This window comes from Aaosphaeria arxii (genome assembly GCF_010015735.1).
Source record: "Aaosphaeria arxii CBS 175.79 unplaced genomic scaffold BU24scaffold_8, whole genome shotgun sequence".
Lineage (NCBI taxonomy): Eukaryota > Fungi > Ascomycota > Dothideomycetes > Pleosporales > Aaosphaeria > Aaosphaeria arxii.
The window spans coordinates 977,921-995,575 of record NW_022983481.1 but is presented as its reverse complement, the minus strand read 5'-3'; the positions used below and the strand labels follow the sequence as shown (position 1 = coordinate 995,575).

General features: G+C 51.8%; 4 protein-coding genes across 4 annotated transcripts; 3 read left to right on the top strand and 1 right to left on the bottom strand.

Moving 5' to 3' along the window:
* Nucleotides 1–671: 671 nt before the first annotated feature.
* BU24DRAFT_271274 (uncharacterized protein) lies at nucleotides 672–2,580 on the top strand. Its single transcript, XM_033522592.1, has 2 exons — nucleotides 672–1,452; nucleotides 1,514–2,580. Exons 1-2 carry the CDS (start codon nucleotides 829–831, stop codon nucleotides 2,321–2,323), a joined length of 1,434 nt encoding a protein of 477 aa, XP_033380506.1. The 5' UTR covers nucleotides 672–828; the 3' UTR covers nucleotides 2,324–2,580.
* A 1,792-nt stretch (nucleotides 2,581–4,372) lies between these two features.
* BU24DRAFT_353048 (uncharacterized protein) lies at nucleotides 4,373–5,528 on the top strand (the record flags this gene model as incomplete). Its single annotated transcript, XM_033523763.1, has 3 exons — nucleotides 4,373–4,762; nucleotides 4,868–5,286; nucleotides 5,402–5,528. The coding sequence occupies 3 exons, from the start codon at nucleotides 4,373–4,375 to the stop codon at nucleotides 5,526–5,528; spliced, it is 936 nt and encodes a 311-aa protein (XP_033380505.1).
* A 2,214-nt stretch (nucleotides 5,529–7,742) lies between these two features.
* Nucleotides 7,743–11,289, top strand: BU24DRAFT_426001 (uncharacterized protein). Its single transcript, XM_033528877.1, has 3 exons — nucleotides 7,743–8,273; nucleotides 8,564–8,812; nucleotides 8,995–11,289. The coding sequence occupies exons 1-3, from the start codon at nucleotides 8,138–8,140 to the stop codon at nucleotides 11,028–11,030; spliced, it is 2,421 nt and encodes an 806-aa protein (XP_033380504.1). The 5' UTR covers nucleotides 7,743–8,137; the 3' UTR covers nucleotides 11,031–11,289.
* Nucleotides 11,290–12,032: 743 nt separating this feature from the next.
* Nucleotides 12,033–17,291, bottom strand: BU24DRAFT_435574 (ras GEF; the record flags this gene model as incomplete). The annotated part of the gene is made up of 2 exons (XM_033530104.1): nucleotides 12,033–16,902; nucleotides 16,975–17,291. The coding sequence occupies 2 exons, from the start codon at nucleotides 17,289–17,291 to the stop codon at nucleotides 12,033–12,035; spliced, it is 5,187 nt and encodes a 1,728-aa protein (XP_033380503.1).
* Between the last annotated feature and the right edge of the window lie 364 nt (nucleotides 17,292–17,655).

The window sequence follows — 17,655 nt, the reverse complement described above, 5'->3', positions numbered from 1 at the left end:
CACACCACACCACATTACCCAGGCAGTGCCAGACCAGGTCCCACGGCAAGCCGTTTGCGCGCACCGACGTTCGGGGCCGGGGTACCCTTCCTACCCAACCATCAAGCGGCATCAACCATTACCCATTACAATCATCTACCACCATCCACCGTCCACCACCCATCGGTCCCATCCAATCCATACAATAACATCCAACTATCCCTCTCTCTCCTACTCACCTTTCATTGTCGTCCTGTTACCACCTCTGTTGCATCTTCATCTTCATCTTCATCCCCCTCTCCTTCTTGTGTCTTGCTCCTACTCGAGTCAGTCCAACTCGCCTACCATTATTGCTTCGCCTTTGCTCTTGTGTAGTGTGTGTGGCTAGACCCTTTCCTTCCTTTTTGGCCACTCTCACCTTTTTCCTTTTTTTTGCCTTACACACCAACACCACCACCACCACCACCACTACTTCTACCCCCACACCCAACCACAAGCAATAACAACAACAAAAAACACCACTACCAACGTTCATTTTCCTCCCCCCACACCAACCTCTGACCAGGACTTAAAACTACAAACATCGACGGATATCTCACTCAATCCATCATTCCACCGTAACTCGACCTCGCGGCTCTGTCATTGCCGGGCCACGTGCTCCACCAGCAAGGGCCTCCCTGGATCCACCGAACAGGCCTCGACCCTCATCGAGCATAAACCGTTACAGCGACTTCTCGCCCTGCCTCCGGGACTACGTAACTGTAGCTTGCTTTCAGCAGCCTCAGCTCCAGCTCCTCCCTTCCATTAATTGGCACGTTTTCTTCTCGTGCCGTCCCTCTTCGAACCGACATGTCATCGGTTCACTCTCGCAATCACTCCAAAGCAACGTCTGCAACTTCATCCTTCAACATGATTCTCGAACATGTCTTGCAATATCCCGGTAGTTATGAGATCCCACTACGGACCATGTACACTCTCAACTGCAACCCCCGCGCTCAGCCTCTCCCAAGGGATTCCACTCGGACTTCGACAACCTCTGGTTACTCTGCCAATTCCGGCAGTGCGTCACCCGTCTCTGGCCAGATGGCATGGAATGATACCGAGTCTTCGGCCATGGATTTTACCTCTCAACTCATGAACCACATTGGATCGCTTCCGTCCCAAACCAACTCTCTTCCCCCGCCTTTCATCATCTCATTCGTCTCTCGCTGCTTTCATCCTGACCTGTCGTTGGTCGACTTCCCTCAGGCCCTGACTGCATTGGACTATCTGCGAGATCTGGAGAAGAGGAGGTGCAAGGAGTTCATCGCCGCCTTTGAGAGGCTTGGAATTAACTTGGAGAACTTCGAAGACGACATTGAGCAAGTGGCTGATAAGTATCCTGGCGTCGCCCTCTGGGCAAAGAATATGCAGGGAAAGAACAAGAAGGCAGAGACGTACTACGCTCACATCTACCTTACTCTGCGCCGTTGGGTGAGTCACTTCGAACCACATACCACTCCCATAGATGGGCGTGTTTGCTAATCGGCTACAGATCATGATCAATGAACTCTCGATTCAGCCATTCAACAAACTTAACTGCCTCGCCATGCTCAACACTCTTCTGCCTCCTCAGTCGCCCAGTGGCAACTCTGTGCTCCCCTCGCCCTTGTTGCAAGCCTCTACCTTGAAAGAGGAACGTGATTGCTTTTTCGAGTACATTGGGCGTGTCCAGAAGAGGGGCCCTCGAGTCCTCCAAGAGATCGTCATGTTCGGCAAGGGCGAAAAGGACGCCAATGGCTGGTATCCCGTGCAGAGGTCCGTTGATAAGTATCTTCGTGTCGCCAAGAATACGATCGATGACTGCCTTGCAACTACCGGCATTGAGACCTTCACACCGGCAGAGGGTGAGAGGAAAGGAAAGAAGACAGACTCTGGAGTCAGCTTTGGATCCGAGCGCAGGCCAAGCACCATCGACAGTACCGCAGACAAGGTACTCCCGAACATGCCCAACGAGGCGTTGCAAGCCCACAAGGGCTTGAGCAAGCTCGAGCGCATCACGAGAGAGTTCAAGCGCATGCGTGTCAAGACGAGGCCAGATGTAGAGGAAATTGTCAAAGTGGAGAGGCACGCTGCCGTCGATCAAATCCCCATCCCTGGCGACAAAAGCAAGAAGTCCCTCAAGAAGGCCCGCTCATTCGCAAACCTTGGTGGCCTCCGGGCCGCAAATGCTAGCTCAACTTCCTTGACTAGTGGAAGCAGAAAAGGCAGCGATGCCATGGGCTTCGATGCAGAGGCGATGAAACGACACCGAAAGCTCTATGACCAGACGCAGGCGCAAAAGAGCGCGAAGCATATGGCGTGATGTCAGGGCACGATTCTTGGATGCGGTTACTGACCAGTACGGATTCTGGCTCATATTGCCACCTTTTCTTTTCTTTTCTTTTCCTTTTCTTACGACTCAGCTGGGGTTCGGCAGCACAGTGCGCAGGTCTGCACAGGGATCGGGATCTCGATTTCCTTTCTGGTAAGACACTGCCTCTTTCCCACCCCTGCCATGCAAATACACAAAACTACCTCCGTTGCTTTTTTCTTCTTCTTGTTTTTATTATCATCAAAGCGGAGCAGATGCTCCAACGAGATCCAGACTTTTTGGTCTCGTACACCCAGGATTCTATTGCGCGGCGGTTCTTATCTTTTTTGCACTCATCATATGGTTGGCGTTTGAAGAGACAATACTCTCACGAGTCGAAAAAGCTTTCCAGTCGTCGCATTGCTGTGCCTTGGCATCGACATATCCACTGGGTATTCTTTCTTTTTTCCATTGCATTAGGGTTTTTCACTATGGGTCATGAGGCGGAGTTATGGGTAAATGATGCATGGACTACGGGCGTTTCCTTGGACACACAAGGTATCATTCGATTCGCACCAATATTGATTTGGTGTTGAGACGTGGGTTTGTCTCCGGACAGTACTCTATCACGTCGCTTATATTGTGGATTATTACGACTCAAATCTTTTTGTACACTGGAATAATGTCAAATGCGATATGAACAAAAAACGTTTAATGAAAAAGATGTTCCGCTACAAAGAAATGCATACTCTTGGGTGTTCTGTGAAATGAATGAATGAATGAATGTGACGGCTAGATACTTGGTGCAGACCGAGACTGTGTGATTTGAAGCGAAACGGTGACAAAGGAAGTTATTGGTCTGGTCTGGTCTGGTCACTTGGTAGATAGATTAAAGTAACTATTACCCCAGCAACGAGGACGAGGCGAACAAAGCAAAGCAGACCACGATTCGAACTATTATTGATGACGGCTTCACCTGCCTAGATCGCGAACCTCGTGTATCCACCCATCGGAACAGGACGAAAACCGTTATCGCGCGTAGACTTGACTCTGCTAGAGCGAGGTCCTGGTCACATCACGATAATAGGAAGATCAAATATAGGGTGGAGGTGTACAGGATTATTTATCGAGGATCTTCCTTCGAGGCGAGGCGAAGGTAGGCCCATGCGGAAGCCCGCAGGCAAGTTTCGTCACGTCGCGCGCCCGCTTCGCCTTTTATCGTCTGCGTATTTGTACGAGGTATGTACAGATCTGGTCACTATCACATCTGACAAGCACCCGCACAGCAAACTAAGACTTGTACAGTATTTGTACATACACACAAGAAGACCAGGGAAAGCAAACAAGACAGAACGGGACAAGGGCAGGCAGGGCAAGGTTAGGGTTGTCGAAAGAATTGCCACCACACCGCCTCGGATAGCTGCAAGGCACGCTCCGACGCCACATCTAGCTCCTCAATACTCGTCCCTGTCATAGACTTGTGTCGTTCCAATTGTAGCTCATGGCTCATAGCTCTAGTATTACTTGTGTTACTGTATACGGAGCCCAAGCTACAACAACACCCCACCTTCCAATAGCTACCTGGTCATGGACCTCGACGATCTCGACCCTCCTCCCTCGGGACAGCAACAGGCGGTTGCAGCAGTTCGCACAAGGGTCAAGCAAGCATCTGCCTCACGCTCTATTCCTTCTCGTCAACAACTGCCCAACTCCAGGACTCCTCACCATGCCTCCAACCATGTCTCCGCGGCAGCAAATTCCCCGAGAGCAGCTACTACAGCTATATCATCACCTCTGATATCGACAACCCCATCGAAATCTTCAACGTCGTTGCACACAGACCCGGTCCCTGCATCATCACTATCATCATTATCATCATTATCGCACCACAACCGCAGTAGCAGTAACGATAGCTCGTGCATGAAACCCCGCTTACATCACAATCCTGGATCCTGTTCCTCCTCCCTCCTCTCGACAATAACTTCACCCCCACCCGGGGGTATCACCATCGCCCCAGACAAGGACCAGGACATCAACAACATCACCTCGAATTCATCTTTTATGCAACAACCCCCCGCCAAGCCCACTACAAAAGCAAGCTTGCCCAAACCATGCACCACCACGACTGCTACTATCAAGACAGCAGCGCCTCCCACGCGCACCTTCTTCGATCCCTGGAACTCATCTTCGACGGGGCACCAACGGGCCGAAAACCGCCTGTCGGGATCGACGTCGTGGCGCGACTGCCGCAACCGGAAGCTCGGCGAGCAGTTCAGGAGCAGCGGGCGCGGCGGAGGAAGGCGTGTCGCTGACACGGTGGGTGCGGGGAGCGAGGGGTTTGGCATTGATGGGAGGCTGGCGAATGGCGGGTGGGAGAGGGGTGCGAGCGGGTTGAGGACGGGGGGGCAGAGGAGTTTGGTTGAGGTTTGGGGAGCGAGGAAGAGGAGGTGCGTTGATGCGGGGGAGAAGGAGGAGGAGATGATGAGGAGGAAGAAGGACGGCGTGGAGGTGTCGTCTGGAACGTCGCTAGCACCGCTGGGAGAGTCGCAAACGAAGTCGTCCTCGCAGGAGGGAGAGTCTCATACCCTCGATATCAACGACAAGGACATCGTCCTCCCACCCCCCGACCACCACCACCTCCCCTCGTCAACATCAACATCACCTCCAGCCCAACGTCCCCCATCCCCCTCCTCCCCAGCGCAGCCCAAGCAGATCTTCTCCGGCCTCTGCATGTACATCAACGGCTCGACCGCGCCCCTGATCTCCGACCAGAACCTCAAGCGCCTGCTCGCCACCCGCGGCGCCACCACCTCCGTCGCACTCGGCCGCCGCACCGTCACCCACGTCGTCCTCGGCACCCCCATCTCCCACCGCGGCAGCGGCTCTGGCTCCGGCGGCGGTCTCGCGGCGAGCAAGATCCAGAGGGAGATCGAGAGGACGGGCGGGAAGGGGGTAAGGTTTGTCTCTGTGGAGTGGTGAGTTCTTCCCCTTTTTCCTCTTACCTCGCCTCAAGTCATTCATCATCTATCATCTTCCCCTGATTTATATCAAGTTTGCTTGATGGTCTGTTGCTAACGGGTGTTCTTGAAGGGTTCTCGAGTCCGTAAAGGCAGACATCAGACTCCCCGAATCACGCTTCGCGTCGTCGACGCTGAGACTCGCGCCAGAGGGCCAAAATAGCGTGTACGGGATGTTTACGAGCAAGGCCGCCAGATAACACTGGCTATCGTCGTCATGCGTGATGACTAGACTGGCGTGAATTCGACGTTGTCTCGTCGTGGACATCAAAACTCCAAAGCACAGGCGTCTTTGGAAGAAAAAGGGGTGAGTGGGGGAAAATTGAATTCATTCCTACGCGAGGGGAAACGAAGTGAACTCGAAATGGACGGTAAATACTACCCACTTCCAAATAACGTCATGTGTGTGGGGTGTATGTATACATGATGTACATCAGACATCCCACACCCCCCCCCCCCCCCCCCCCCCCCTCAAACGCTCATCCTTCAGAGTCAAAAAAACGATATGGAGGGATTGAAGTGGGAGGTTATGAAGACACCCACGCTACAACCTAGCTGGTCTGGCGAAAATCCAGACAGTGCGACTGCGTATAGATGTAGATATAGTTACATATATGGGGGTAAAAGCGTCGATAGCGCTGTAAACGTACATATCACGACCTGGCACGAACATACATAACGAGACATGGAATAGCTTTCATGACGGAACGACATTGACATGACTATGCCAACGGGATTTTTTTGGTCGTCTCGTGTTGGATTAGTTGAATGGCGGGAGTAGGCTCTCCACAAATGGTGGTTGTATGTTATACGTCCCCATCTATGTACACATTTTCGCGAAACAAAGGGGAAGTCGATGATAATGTACTATCTGTTAAAGACGGCATGTATACACCTACACAGAAATAAAACAACATCAACATCAGGTCGAAGGACCGATAATCATATCTTGTTTTCCTTCTAAACGTTGTGTGTTGACGTGAGAGATAGTATGAGCTTTCATAGTGTTTCGGGCGTGCGTGTCGCCATGCATCTATCTACCTTACATCCCTTACGAAGACAAGATAGAACGAAAACGTAGAATAGAAAGGGCTATATAAATGTAATATTTATATTCTTCTTCTATTCTCTCTTCTTATAATTGATCCCTTATCTATAATTTGTAACTTTTTGCTTTTCCAATTACTTTTATATAATTATTAATTTATCTTCATCAAACAGTCTTTAAGGCTAAGTTTTTTAAAAAATTTAGATTTAAGATACAAGATAGGTAGATTTTATGTACATCAACAATTTGAACATTTCCTTTCCCTTCCCCCCTCTAAATAATGGACGAGGGTAAAATCCTTTGACTGAGGTGGTTGGTGATGCTGTTTGTTATGGAGTGATGACCATTTTGTCATCCTAAGGTTTGGAAGGTACATGAGATGCGTAGACGATAAAATGTGAAATCATTGTCCATAATTCATTCCAATCCTCCTCTTATTTTTATTGCGTTTGTCATTATTAGGTTACTATTCCCTTATGTATGAATAGATATATAAATAATCTTGAAGATATATGGTGTAGATATGTGACTTTCTAAGACCACCACTGCACAGGTTCGACACACGTGAGCCTGACCTTCGGATCATGTCCATGACGAGACCGTTCGGTATACATGAAGAAATAGGTATGAATGATGGATGGTGTACACATGACTACAATCTACACACCATGCGGATGTCAATGTTGGGAGCCGAGAACGGAGTTGTAAGTTCGATGTCTTACGAGTTTGCCGTTGACATGTTAGGTATGTTTATGCCTTACCATGCGTGTACCTGTCCATACACATAGTTACATGTATTGTATTCGGTGCGATTTATGGACGCCGTTCGTATATTTTGAAAGACCTCATCTCAAGAAAGACATACTGTCATCTGTTGCAAACCAAAATCCACGAATTGAGAAGAAATTGATGAACACTTCCACATTCATGACTTCGTATTTAGGGGGCCTGAAAGCATATGCAATTCTCACGCCTGACTTTTCTTCCCCATCGAGTTTCCTGATCAATGTTCTGGTGCATGTGATATCTTCATACGGGACACCGACTCACCGGTTTCTATGTAATCCTCGCCAGGCGTCCATAACGAGTGATGTCGTTGGGCGCCGTGGAAGATCTGAGGTCAGGGATCCGCGTTGGGTTCTATCACGCGAGCTCGCGAGCTCGCGCCGCAGCAGCATCACCAGAGCCCTATGTAAGGTACTATCCAGCCAGCAAATGCAGCGATTTGTCGTTCGCAGAGGGTCGCCACGATAGTTATTGACTTCTTGTACACGACGTTCGCCACGCGTGTATTTGTCCTCTCGTTCAATCGTTCGTTCGTTCCAGCAAAGTAACCCCCATCGTCATCTCACCAACGATCCTCGCACCCCCCCCCCCCCCCCCAAGGCCCCCCATCCAAGCATCCATGTTTCGAAAGAAGGGCACGCAGATGATCGCGGAAAAATCGGCACTCTGATCCCACAACCCCAAGCCTTTTCCCTCCGAGAAACTCGTTGGCAACTCTTACCTTGTCCCCCCATTTCCAATTCTTCTTCCCTTGCCAAACATAACCAACTTTCCTATCTCTTAAACATTTAAACTACCCAGCGAACGGATAGGTCGGCGAATTGCGGACGTTTCGGCACCACGACGTACGACGAAGCTCTCTAGTCGTCCCTCATTCCCATCCGACGCAGCTTCAGCAGCAAGCTTCAATATTGTATGAATTAGAGCGGTTTTAATCGTTCTGCGGCGGGTTTCTCTTGGATTGATGATAGTGAGATGGAGAATGATCCGAACCAGCCGTTGAGGAGGGCCACGACGGAGCCTACTCCTCCCCCCGCGCTGTCGCTGTCGCCTCCGCCTATTACTGTCGTGCACGAGGAGGAGCACGCGGCCGGTGGGACGGCGCAAACGCGTACGTTTGTGACTTCTTTTTTTATTTGTTAAACCCACCCATCCCATATATGATTCCCATTTTCTTTGAGATTCCCGAGTTCCGTGATCTACAACTACCGCTGTTCCGGCTTCTCCATAATTTCTTGAAAGCTTGTCCTGTCTGTCCTTGTTAGTAGGCGGATAATAGGCATATCTGGCGAATCAGCCAGGAGAGTAAAAAAAGCGAGAGTTGTAGAGCAGTTCCTAGAGAGCGGAGAGACATGAGGAGACAAATGCAACAGCAGCAGCTAACGGAGGAACGACTTGTAGACCCTCCTCCGCAAGTGACATCCATATCTTTCGACACTCGTCCCGCAACTGCTACTCCTAACACCAACACTAATACCGCTACCACCACTTCTTCGACACCGCGGCAGCAGCCTAGGACTTCGGAGGTGAGGAATCGGAAGGGGAATGGGCTTAGACGACAAGACACGCCGAATTTGGAGTGGCATGATAGGTGGACGGCGGATAGTTGGAAGCATGGGAGGGTGCTGTTGATTGATTATGTTGATAAAGGTGAGTTTGATCCGACTTTTGTTAGGATATGTGATTGCACCCCCCTTATATATAGTCCTCGAAGTCGAGACCCACATGACGTCTGTCTGTCTGTCTGTTGTACATACATACAATCCCCCAGCAAGCAAGGGAAACAAGAAAACCGCATCCACACAGAACACCAACTAAGAATGTAACCATAGAACACACCACCGCGGGCCACCGCAAAGTCGTCGCCCAGGAATTCTCCGACATCCACGAGCTCCGCCGCTTCTACATGAACTCCGACCTCTCCCACCAGGCGGCCCTGCGCGTCATCCACGTGCAAAACGCCTCCTGGGCGACGCGCTTCCTCCTCCGGAAATTCAACATCGACGCCTCGGACGACCTCGTCGGCACCAACTTCGGCCGCTGGGCCAAGTACACGAAGCCCAAGGTTCGCGCCAACCGCCCCGTCCCGCACGGTAAGACGTTCCGCGCGCAGCGGGACCCGTGGAGGGGGATCAGCAGGACGGCGTTTGGGCTGGACTATCTGAGGCACTACGACAAGAAGAGGATTTCGGATGATCAGGGGATGAAGTTTATGGAGTTGAACCATTTTGATGCTAATGATAATCCGGCGTATGGGTATGATATCTATGCGCAGCGGATGTCGGTGTATATCCAGATGAGCGATGGCGAGCCGGGGAGGCCTATGGATCCGGATATTAGGAATCCGTATGATGAGGAGGAGTACGAGGAGTATCAGAGGCTTAAGAGGCAGTATGAGGGCGCGGACGACAATGCGCCGGATGTGAACTATGTCCCGAAGTTGCAGACGCTGGACAATGGGACCACGATTATTCTGTTCGAGCATTCTCAGTCGGGTTCGGTGCGAGATACGTTGATCGGTGCGAGACAGGATGTGGAATCTCGGTGGAGGCGATTGACTTTCTACTTACCACCGGAAGAGACATCAGACGACGACCGACTCGCCATCGAATGTATGGATTTCATACTCCGCGATATATTCAAAGCCCTAGCCATGAATTGGGACAAGTATCTCAACCTCTGCGAAGCCCACGTCAGCATCCTCGAAGACAAGATCTACGAGAACCCCGCCGATGAATCCCGCGCGCCGGAGCTCTGGACCAACTCCAGCCTGTGGCTCAAAGTCGAGCGGCTGATGTACATCCACGTGGACATCATCTCCGAGATGCAAAAGAACCTCAAGGAAGTCGTAACCTACGACCCAACAGCCGACGAACCGTGGCTCGCCGGCTCCGCCGAAGAAATGGACCGCCTGACCAAGAACCACGAAGAAGGCATCGTGAAACCCACCTCCAACCTCTCAGACCTCATGTACAAATCCGTCGGGATCCGCGACGCGCGCATCTCGAACCAACTCGGCCTCAGCATGTGGCGCCTATCCTGGATAACCTTCATCTTCCTGCCCCTGACCTTCGCGACGGGCTTCTTCGGCATGAACGTCGACACGTTCGAGGAGAACCCGAGCATAAAGTGGTTCTTCATCGGCATCTTCCCGCTCTTCGCCGTCGTCCTCATCTGCTGGTACGGCATCAAGCACACGCTGACCGCGAAGCGCCAGGACACCCTCCGCCGCGGCGTCTACGAGTCGCTCTTCTTCGACTTCTCCAACGACCACCCGAACCTGTGGACGCGGCGCGGGCCCCGCCAGGGCATCGTGCCCGTCGGCCGCTGGTCCGCAATGAAGTGGCGCCTCATCACCCGCTGGTTCAACCCGGAGACCACCGTCGCTGCGAAATGGGACCAGGGCGACGAGGCGCTGGGCTTCTGGAGCAGAGTCAAGCGCCACCTCGCGCGCCGCTGGCTCGAGAACCTCGTCGTCATGCCCTCCATGGCTAAGGACGCGGAGTCCCAGTCTGACCTCGAGGCCACGGGCAACAAGGAGGGGTCCAGCGCTGTCAACGATCTGTCGGCCGCTTCCGCGCCCACGTCGCCGGCGGGAACCACGGGGTTCAGGAAGACGCCGCTGCAGAGGTTCAGGAGCTTGTCGTCGTCGAGGAGCGGCGAGCAGGGCAGCAGGCCGGGAAGCGAGATGATGGTCGAGGAGAAGAGCGCCGACGAACAGGACGACGATAACAGCAATAACGACGACGCTGCTAGCACGTCGAGGAAGAAGAGGAGGAAGAGCAGATCGGTCGCTTCTACCGGGAGCAGATCGGCGTCGCCGTTCCTGCTGCATCCTGGCGAGGCTAAGGTCATCGCTACGAAGTAGACAGACCTAGATGGGCACAATGGTCTTTCTCTCTGGGAGATTTTCTGCCTTGGAAAAATGGCGAGTGTGGTGATGGAATAATGTATTGACGACTTGACGATTGGGAATATGTACATATCCTCTGGTTTTTTGTATTGATATCCCAGCTGTAGGATTGGGTCCTTCTGTTGCTATGCAGGGCGAAGATGCAATACAGATGTTGTATGTACATTTAGCGAGCGCGCGCATCATATAGTAAAGCATTATTACGACATTTGTAATACGAACATCTTGAGAAATTGTGACAAGTTAGGGTTTGACATGCACGACGTGGAAGTTCGTTTAGTTGTGACGGGACAAGGTAATGAATCAAATAAGTAGACGATAAATGATTCTTATATATTCATCTATACATGACGGGACTAGACCGTTCAAAATGTATATTCAATGGAAGTAGGTGGATGGGAAAAGCGCGCATCGTGATGCCCTCGTAGAGAAGGGGGTCAAATCGTTAGATTAGGAGCAAGACGCACAATAACGCCTACTGCCTTACTACCTACTCGAGATCACTCCACCACAACACCAGTAAACGATGGCATTCCACTAGAAGAATTTCCCAACCACGGCGATGGGTAAAGAGAGAGAGCGCCTTGAATAAGGAAAACAAAAACGACAGGAAACAAAACACTTTCCTCCTAGCGTGAGCGATTATATCTATGTATATGTATTTATGTGATTGCTTGTAAGCTTTAAGGGGCGTCTCGATGAGGAGAGCCGATGTAAATGGTGGAACAGGAAAACAACAGTTGGTGATGATGATGATGATGATGATGATGATGATGATGGTGCAGATCGTGATTATCGTATGTCTTCGAGGCTAAAAGAACGCCCCGGTGGTGGTATCAACAAAAGATATGAGGAAAATGAACAACTGATTGGAAAGAAATGGAAGAGGGAAATGTTCGCTATGCTCGCTTGTATGTACCGCTCGAAAATTTCGTTGTGGGAAGCATATGTGTATGTTCATTCGTACTTTCTGCTCAGCGCTGTGAGCTCTTCGTCACCAAGCGCGGCCAACCACAAGCACTTGCTGATGATGTTAGGCTCGGGCTGGAATGTGTATTTGGAACTCGCTTCCAAGAGACGCAAGAGGCTTTTGACGATCATGGCAGCTGTGTGGTGTCGCTCGAAATTTACAAGTCGTTCTCCGTCGACGGGTGGTGCGTCTAGGAAGGGTGGTTTTTGGGCATTGTAGATCAGATCTCGTGTGTATATGCCGATGAATGGAATGCATCCATTCTCAACGCATGATGTTTCCATCTCGTTCCTCAAGTTGTGGAAGTTTTTCAATGGTTGGACCAGAGCCTCCAACTCTCGCATGGTTTGCATCTCGGCGGCGGGAATCATAGACCAGGTTCGCTTCAGTCGCGAAACGTCGGCCGACAAAAGGGCGATGGTGATTTGATACATGGTCGCATAGTTGCGGAGACGACGAGCATGTGACGCAATGTGAATGTACTTTACGATGCATCGAGCTCTTTCCTCGATGTTTTCCGTGAGAAGACATTCGGAAACCGCCCACTTGACCACTAAGTTGAACCGAGCAATCACCACATCAACTCCTCTGGCTTCTTGCGTACGGAGGTACTGCACCCAATCACGGATCTGGGGGGACGATTGCTTCCAGCGAAGTTCGATGAGTTCTTTCCAGTCGATCTCATCCAATGCATCCTTTTCTACAATGGTGAATTGTTGGGCAAGGACTTCCGAGTCATACGCCATGATGAACGGTAGATGGGCTGGAGGGTTTGCGGTATCAGTCGATTTGAGCTCCTGTAGCTCGACCGCAGGTTCCATGGGCGGACTAGATGGGTGGTTCAAATGCTGTCCAAACGACTGGTTATTCAAGCGCGATGTAGGGGTTAGTCCAGGAGTTGGCAGACCGCGATCGAATATAGTTGTGTCTACTGGAGGGGGAGAATCCTTGAGTCGATTGGCGGTGAGTGGGGGCGTAGGAGGGTGTCGCATGGGATGCGTTGGAAGACCATCTTCTTGCTCTTCGTCTATGGTAGCAGGCTCATCGTCGAAAAAGCTTCGCACTCCATGACTTGTGTCGTCTGAGTGCGGTCTCCCTCCAGAACCGGCCTCATCCATGTCGCTCAAATCCTCGTCATCATCGAGCAAGAATGATTCACGAGCAATAGAGCTTTGTGGACGTGTACCATTTCTCGGTATTCGCTTCATGCTCTCTGTTTCCGTAATGTACTCGACCGAAGAATTAGGTGATCCCAACCTTGGTGTAGCATCACCATCCGCGAGTGACGGGGGACTATTGACGTTTAGTGGCGCCGGTTTGGCGGACGAGGCCATGGAATGCATTGCATCTGAGGCCTGAGCATCGGTGATGCCACTAATACCACGGTCGAGGAGAGGAACAGACGAATAGGAGTCTTCAGACTCTATAGAAGATTGAACATTTGGAAGCCTCTTGTTGAAGTTTTCACCGGACAGCCTATACATGTCCTGAACTTCGGATTCTGGAGGAGCAAGGGGCCGATGAAGAGTATCATCCGATTTTGCATGGGTTTCAGTATGTGATGAGTGCTGATCAGAAGGTACTGAAGATGTATGGGAAGATGCAGATGATTTGGCAGGCTCGTAAAAGGCTGGACTGGCGGGGGAAGGTAGAGATGGCGACTTTTTCTCATATCGTCCTTCGAGCTTCATAAGGGCAGATTCGATGCCGCCGTCATCATCCGTATCGTCAGGTAGAGCAGCGAGTTTTGCAACTTCGGCTTCAAAGGATGGTCGTAAGTTCGGCTGAGAAGAGTGTGTAGCAACCAGAGAAATGGCTTTCTTCGGAGGTTCGGGTGGTTGACTATCTTCGTTGTGGTCATCTCGTTCATTCTGAGGATCGTAACGGTCGGACCGGAGTACAACTGAATTAGCGATGGAATGTGTTTGGTTCGAGATTGAGCCAGTAGAATGTGGTCGCTGGATTTGTTGCTCAAGATCCTGCACGTTGTCGACGGCACGAAGGTCACCGCCTGGTCGCCGACGAAGTTGACGTGCAGGCCCAGCCGCATCTTGCTCGTGTGGATGGCGGTCTAAGAAGAAAGGGTCGTTGTCGGAGGACATTGTTTGGAATGTGGCGATACTGGGAGAATGCTTTCTCCCTAATCCGCTATTGTGAGATGCATGTCGTCTGAGCGACGCTGGTCGACTCATTGAACCTTTCTTGGATCCGCGACGACGGAACGAATGCATATGCTCTCGTCCCTCCGAAGCAGATCTTCGTTTAGTTGAAAAGGACCGCTGAATGGAACTGCGAGCGGTTTGTCTCCAGTCGAGCGAAGCATTGCGCTCAGGCAAAGCAGCGGAGGACGGGCGTTCGGATAAATCTACCGTGGGAGCATCGGAATCCTCTTCTGTTGGAGGCTCGTCCACCGTCTCATTTTTCTGCTCTATAACAGTCTGTACGCTTTCAGCATCAACAGGAGCAGGCAGGGCCCCAGACATAACCGGAAGGGGAGGCGCGCCGGTATCATCCATAATCACAATGGATTTGCTACCACTAGTGATGTTGCTGTATATCCTCGGATCCTGCTCCCGAGCCTTGCCATCTCCTGGAGGCGATGTGGTTCCGGGTTCAAACTCGAATTCGAATGCGCTTAACTCAGGCTGTACTGTGCTCTGGCGTTGCTGTTCATTTCTCAATTGCTCCTGGACTGCTTCTTTGAAACTTTCCCCAACTTTGGAGGCAAGGACGTCAACTCGAACTTGTGGACGAGGACGAGTGGCCCTGCGTTTATGAACGCCTCCTGATACGATTGAGACAGTCGCCGGATTGGATGATCTGGAGGATGACGCATGATGCTGGTACGGCGAATGCGGTAGGTGAGGGCTTGAGGGTGAATATTGTCTCGAACTCAAGGCACGCCGGACGCTACCAATGAGCTTCTTCATGCCTGGATTAGTTGCATGGCCTGGGCGCATGTGGAAATCGCCACTGCTTGTATCGATAGGTTCAAGATCCAGGTGAGATCTTGTATGGCGCAGACCTCCATTCTTCACGTCGATGTAAGGAGAGCTAGGCTGGAAAATACCGCCACGAACCAGGGTACCAGGCATATTTGAGACAGCAGATATGGCAGCATCGGGTGCAGCATTCTTTGGTATCGAGAGAGGTGCTCGATGGTCTCTCAACGCATCCGAGAAACTGCCGCTTCGTTTATGGGCATGTGCTGGACGATTCGATTTCTTTGCCGACGTTACTTGTTGAGGGCTTGCTGCAAACCTAGCCGGGGCTGGATGGGGCACAGGATGAGGATACAAAGGCAGTTCATTTGCGGGTTCAGCTTTGTTCAGGCCGAGACCACGCACGGGAATTGAGCAAGACACCACTTGCATGCTATGTTCGCTGGCTGGCGACAGAGGGGCCTGGTTCCCTTCGTATTCTTGGGAGGGTACGTATGGTGAACTCTGCGAATTTTGTGGGGTATGGCGAGATCTTTGTGCCCAGTCCATATGCTTGCTGGCAAATTGATCGCTCGGATTAGATGGAGCAGTATCGCTTTTAGTACTGCTACCGGCTTGTCGTGGAGGAGTCGAGGGAACGGGCAGATGTTGCATGATTTCGTCTTGGGATATCTGTGATCCAGGTTGTCCTCCGGGCAGAAGGTCATCATCCGCGAGGTCCTTGCCAATACCATCCTCGGCATCCCAATACAACGCGCAGGTCCGCCTCCAGCATTTCTTCAGTTCACCCACGATTTTGATATCTCCCCCGCCCCCATCAGACCTAGCCTTCAGGTCCGTGTACAACGCGTTGACCAGATCGCAGAAGTATACACGCAAAGAGTAGTTTGGCACAAAGTCATCAACAAAATAGTTCAATATCCAATGACGAAGCGCAACAAAGGTCCGCACGCGCACGATTCGGCCAAAATCATCTTGTCTATCCACGGCCCATCGCAACCGAGAAATCAGATAGGCCACTAGGTCTCGACTGGACAAGAACGATCTGAATGTGAGGAAGAAGTCGGATAGCAATTCATAGTCCAGGAAACTGGGCGAGGTAATGTGTGCAACAAGGCGGGAGGGTGTTGCACCGAGGATGTCTCCGGTGGGTGAGAACTTTACAACAGTTTGATCGTCCGGGTTTACTGTGATCGCATCATACAACTGCGGCCCGATTGGAATCTTGGATACTCGAGCAGAGGATGGCATGCTAGATGCCTGCCGATCCATGAGGGCTATGCGATCCAAGGTGGTGCGGAAGTTGGGTGGAACGGGCGAATACACGTCAGACCGGTGGCGGGACGACAACAATGAATGCCTCGCTCTTTGGGTGTTCAGGAAAGACGACCGGAAGTCTTCTGTGGCAGACGCTCGGGTATATACAGAACTTCTGAGTATGGCTGTGCCTTGGGTGCTGAACCGGGGTGTACCTAGACGGTAGTGAGGAATTGGGACTTCAAGAAGCGGGAATGTGCCCGTGTCTGCGGTCTTTGGCCGGGAATGATTTGGCTTCTCGATTACGATCCTGAAAGTGCCTGGTTCGGTGCTATGGGAATTGATGGTATGGTCGTCAGCCGTGGAGAGAGACCTGGAGCGCACGTGAGGGGTCGGACGGGGAGGTGAAGAGGTGTTGAAATATGCCAGTGGGAGTTGCGTGAGATCATCGTCTGTCTTCGCCTGGTGCGTGGTCACTGGTGGTGGTCGTTCAGTTTGGGGAGTTGCGCGCGAGCCGTAGATACTCTGGTCGTAGTCATTGTTCGGCGAGGACAAGGCGTTGGAGTCGAGGGTAGCGCTGTCCGGAGGTGTCTGCGGAGGGAACACGAAAGGGTCAGGTAGAGGGTGGGAACGTTGGTTTCCAGCGCGGACAATAGGTCTGGAGAAGAATTGGGTTAGTTTTGGACGATTGAAGTGGTGTATTCTTCTGGTGAAAAGGTTGGTTGGGTACCTGAGATAGATGATGCCGTTATTCACGTTGGCGACCGTGAATGAGCGACCCGAGGGCGCGGTGTTGTTCGTTGTAGAGGATTCGAGGGTTGCGTTGCTCACACCTCGAGTGCGGGTTCGAAGGAGCTCTTCTTTGGAGTCTTTCACGCGCCGAAGCGACTGTCGTCGAGGAGCAAGAGGAGGGAGTCGTCGTCCATCCTTTTCAGAGCGGTTCTTTGCATTGTGTGCTCGGCGCGCCGCTGCTAGCAAGTCTCTCTCCCCTGTGTCTCGTGAGAACCCTGGGGTACCTGGAGAGGCAGTCTGCACGGGCAAGGACATCATCCTGCCCCCATCATCCGGCGCGCAGCTAATTCGGCGGCTACTGTAGCATGAGCGACTGGGAGAATTGCAGAAGATGAGCAAGCTGCAGCGACATTGTTAATCTGGGACCTGCGAGGGAGAGAAGTACGAGAAGGTAGAATGACGGATGAAGTCGAGAGCAAGCCGTCCGTAAGAAGGCGTCGATTTGCTCGCCAATCCAATAATGGGCCCAGTGTAGAGCAGCGGCCCAGAGACCTTCCCAGCAGCAGCAGCGAGCAGGAAAGGGAAAGGGAAGAGCAACGATTGAGCCAGCCAGGATTGATGTGCAAGGATGGGCTGGAGGGTAAGCGGAGCGCGGAGGGGGGGAAGAGCAGTCCAGTCC

Excerpts from the sequence above, each read along its gene's own strand:
- BU24DRAFT_271274 (XM_033522592.1), top strand. The coding sequence starts at position 829 with ATGTCATCGGTTCACTCTCGCAATCACTCCAAAGCAACGTCTGCAACT. Across the intron at positions 1,453-1,513 it reads ACCTTACTCTGCGCCGTTGG|ATCATGATCAATGAACTCTC; the intron begins GTGAGTCACTTC and ends AATCGGCTACAG.
- BU24DRAFT_426001 (XM_033528877.1), top strand. The coding sequence starts at position 8,138 with ATGGAGAATGATCCGAACCAGCCGTTGAGGAGGGCCACGACGGAGCCT. Across the intron at positions 8,274-8,563 it reads CGGTGGGACGGCGCAAACGC|ACCCTCCTCCGCAAGTGACA; the intron begins GTACGTTTGTGA and ends AACGACTTGTAG. Across the intron at positions 8,813-8,994 it reads GATTGATTATGTTGATAAAG|AACACACCACCGCGGGCCAC; the intron begins GTGAGTTTGATC and ends ATGTAACCATAG.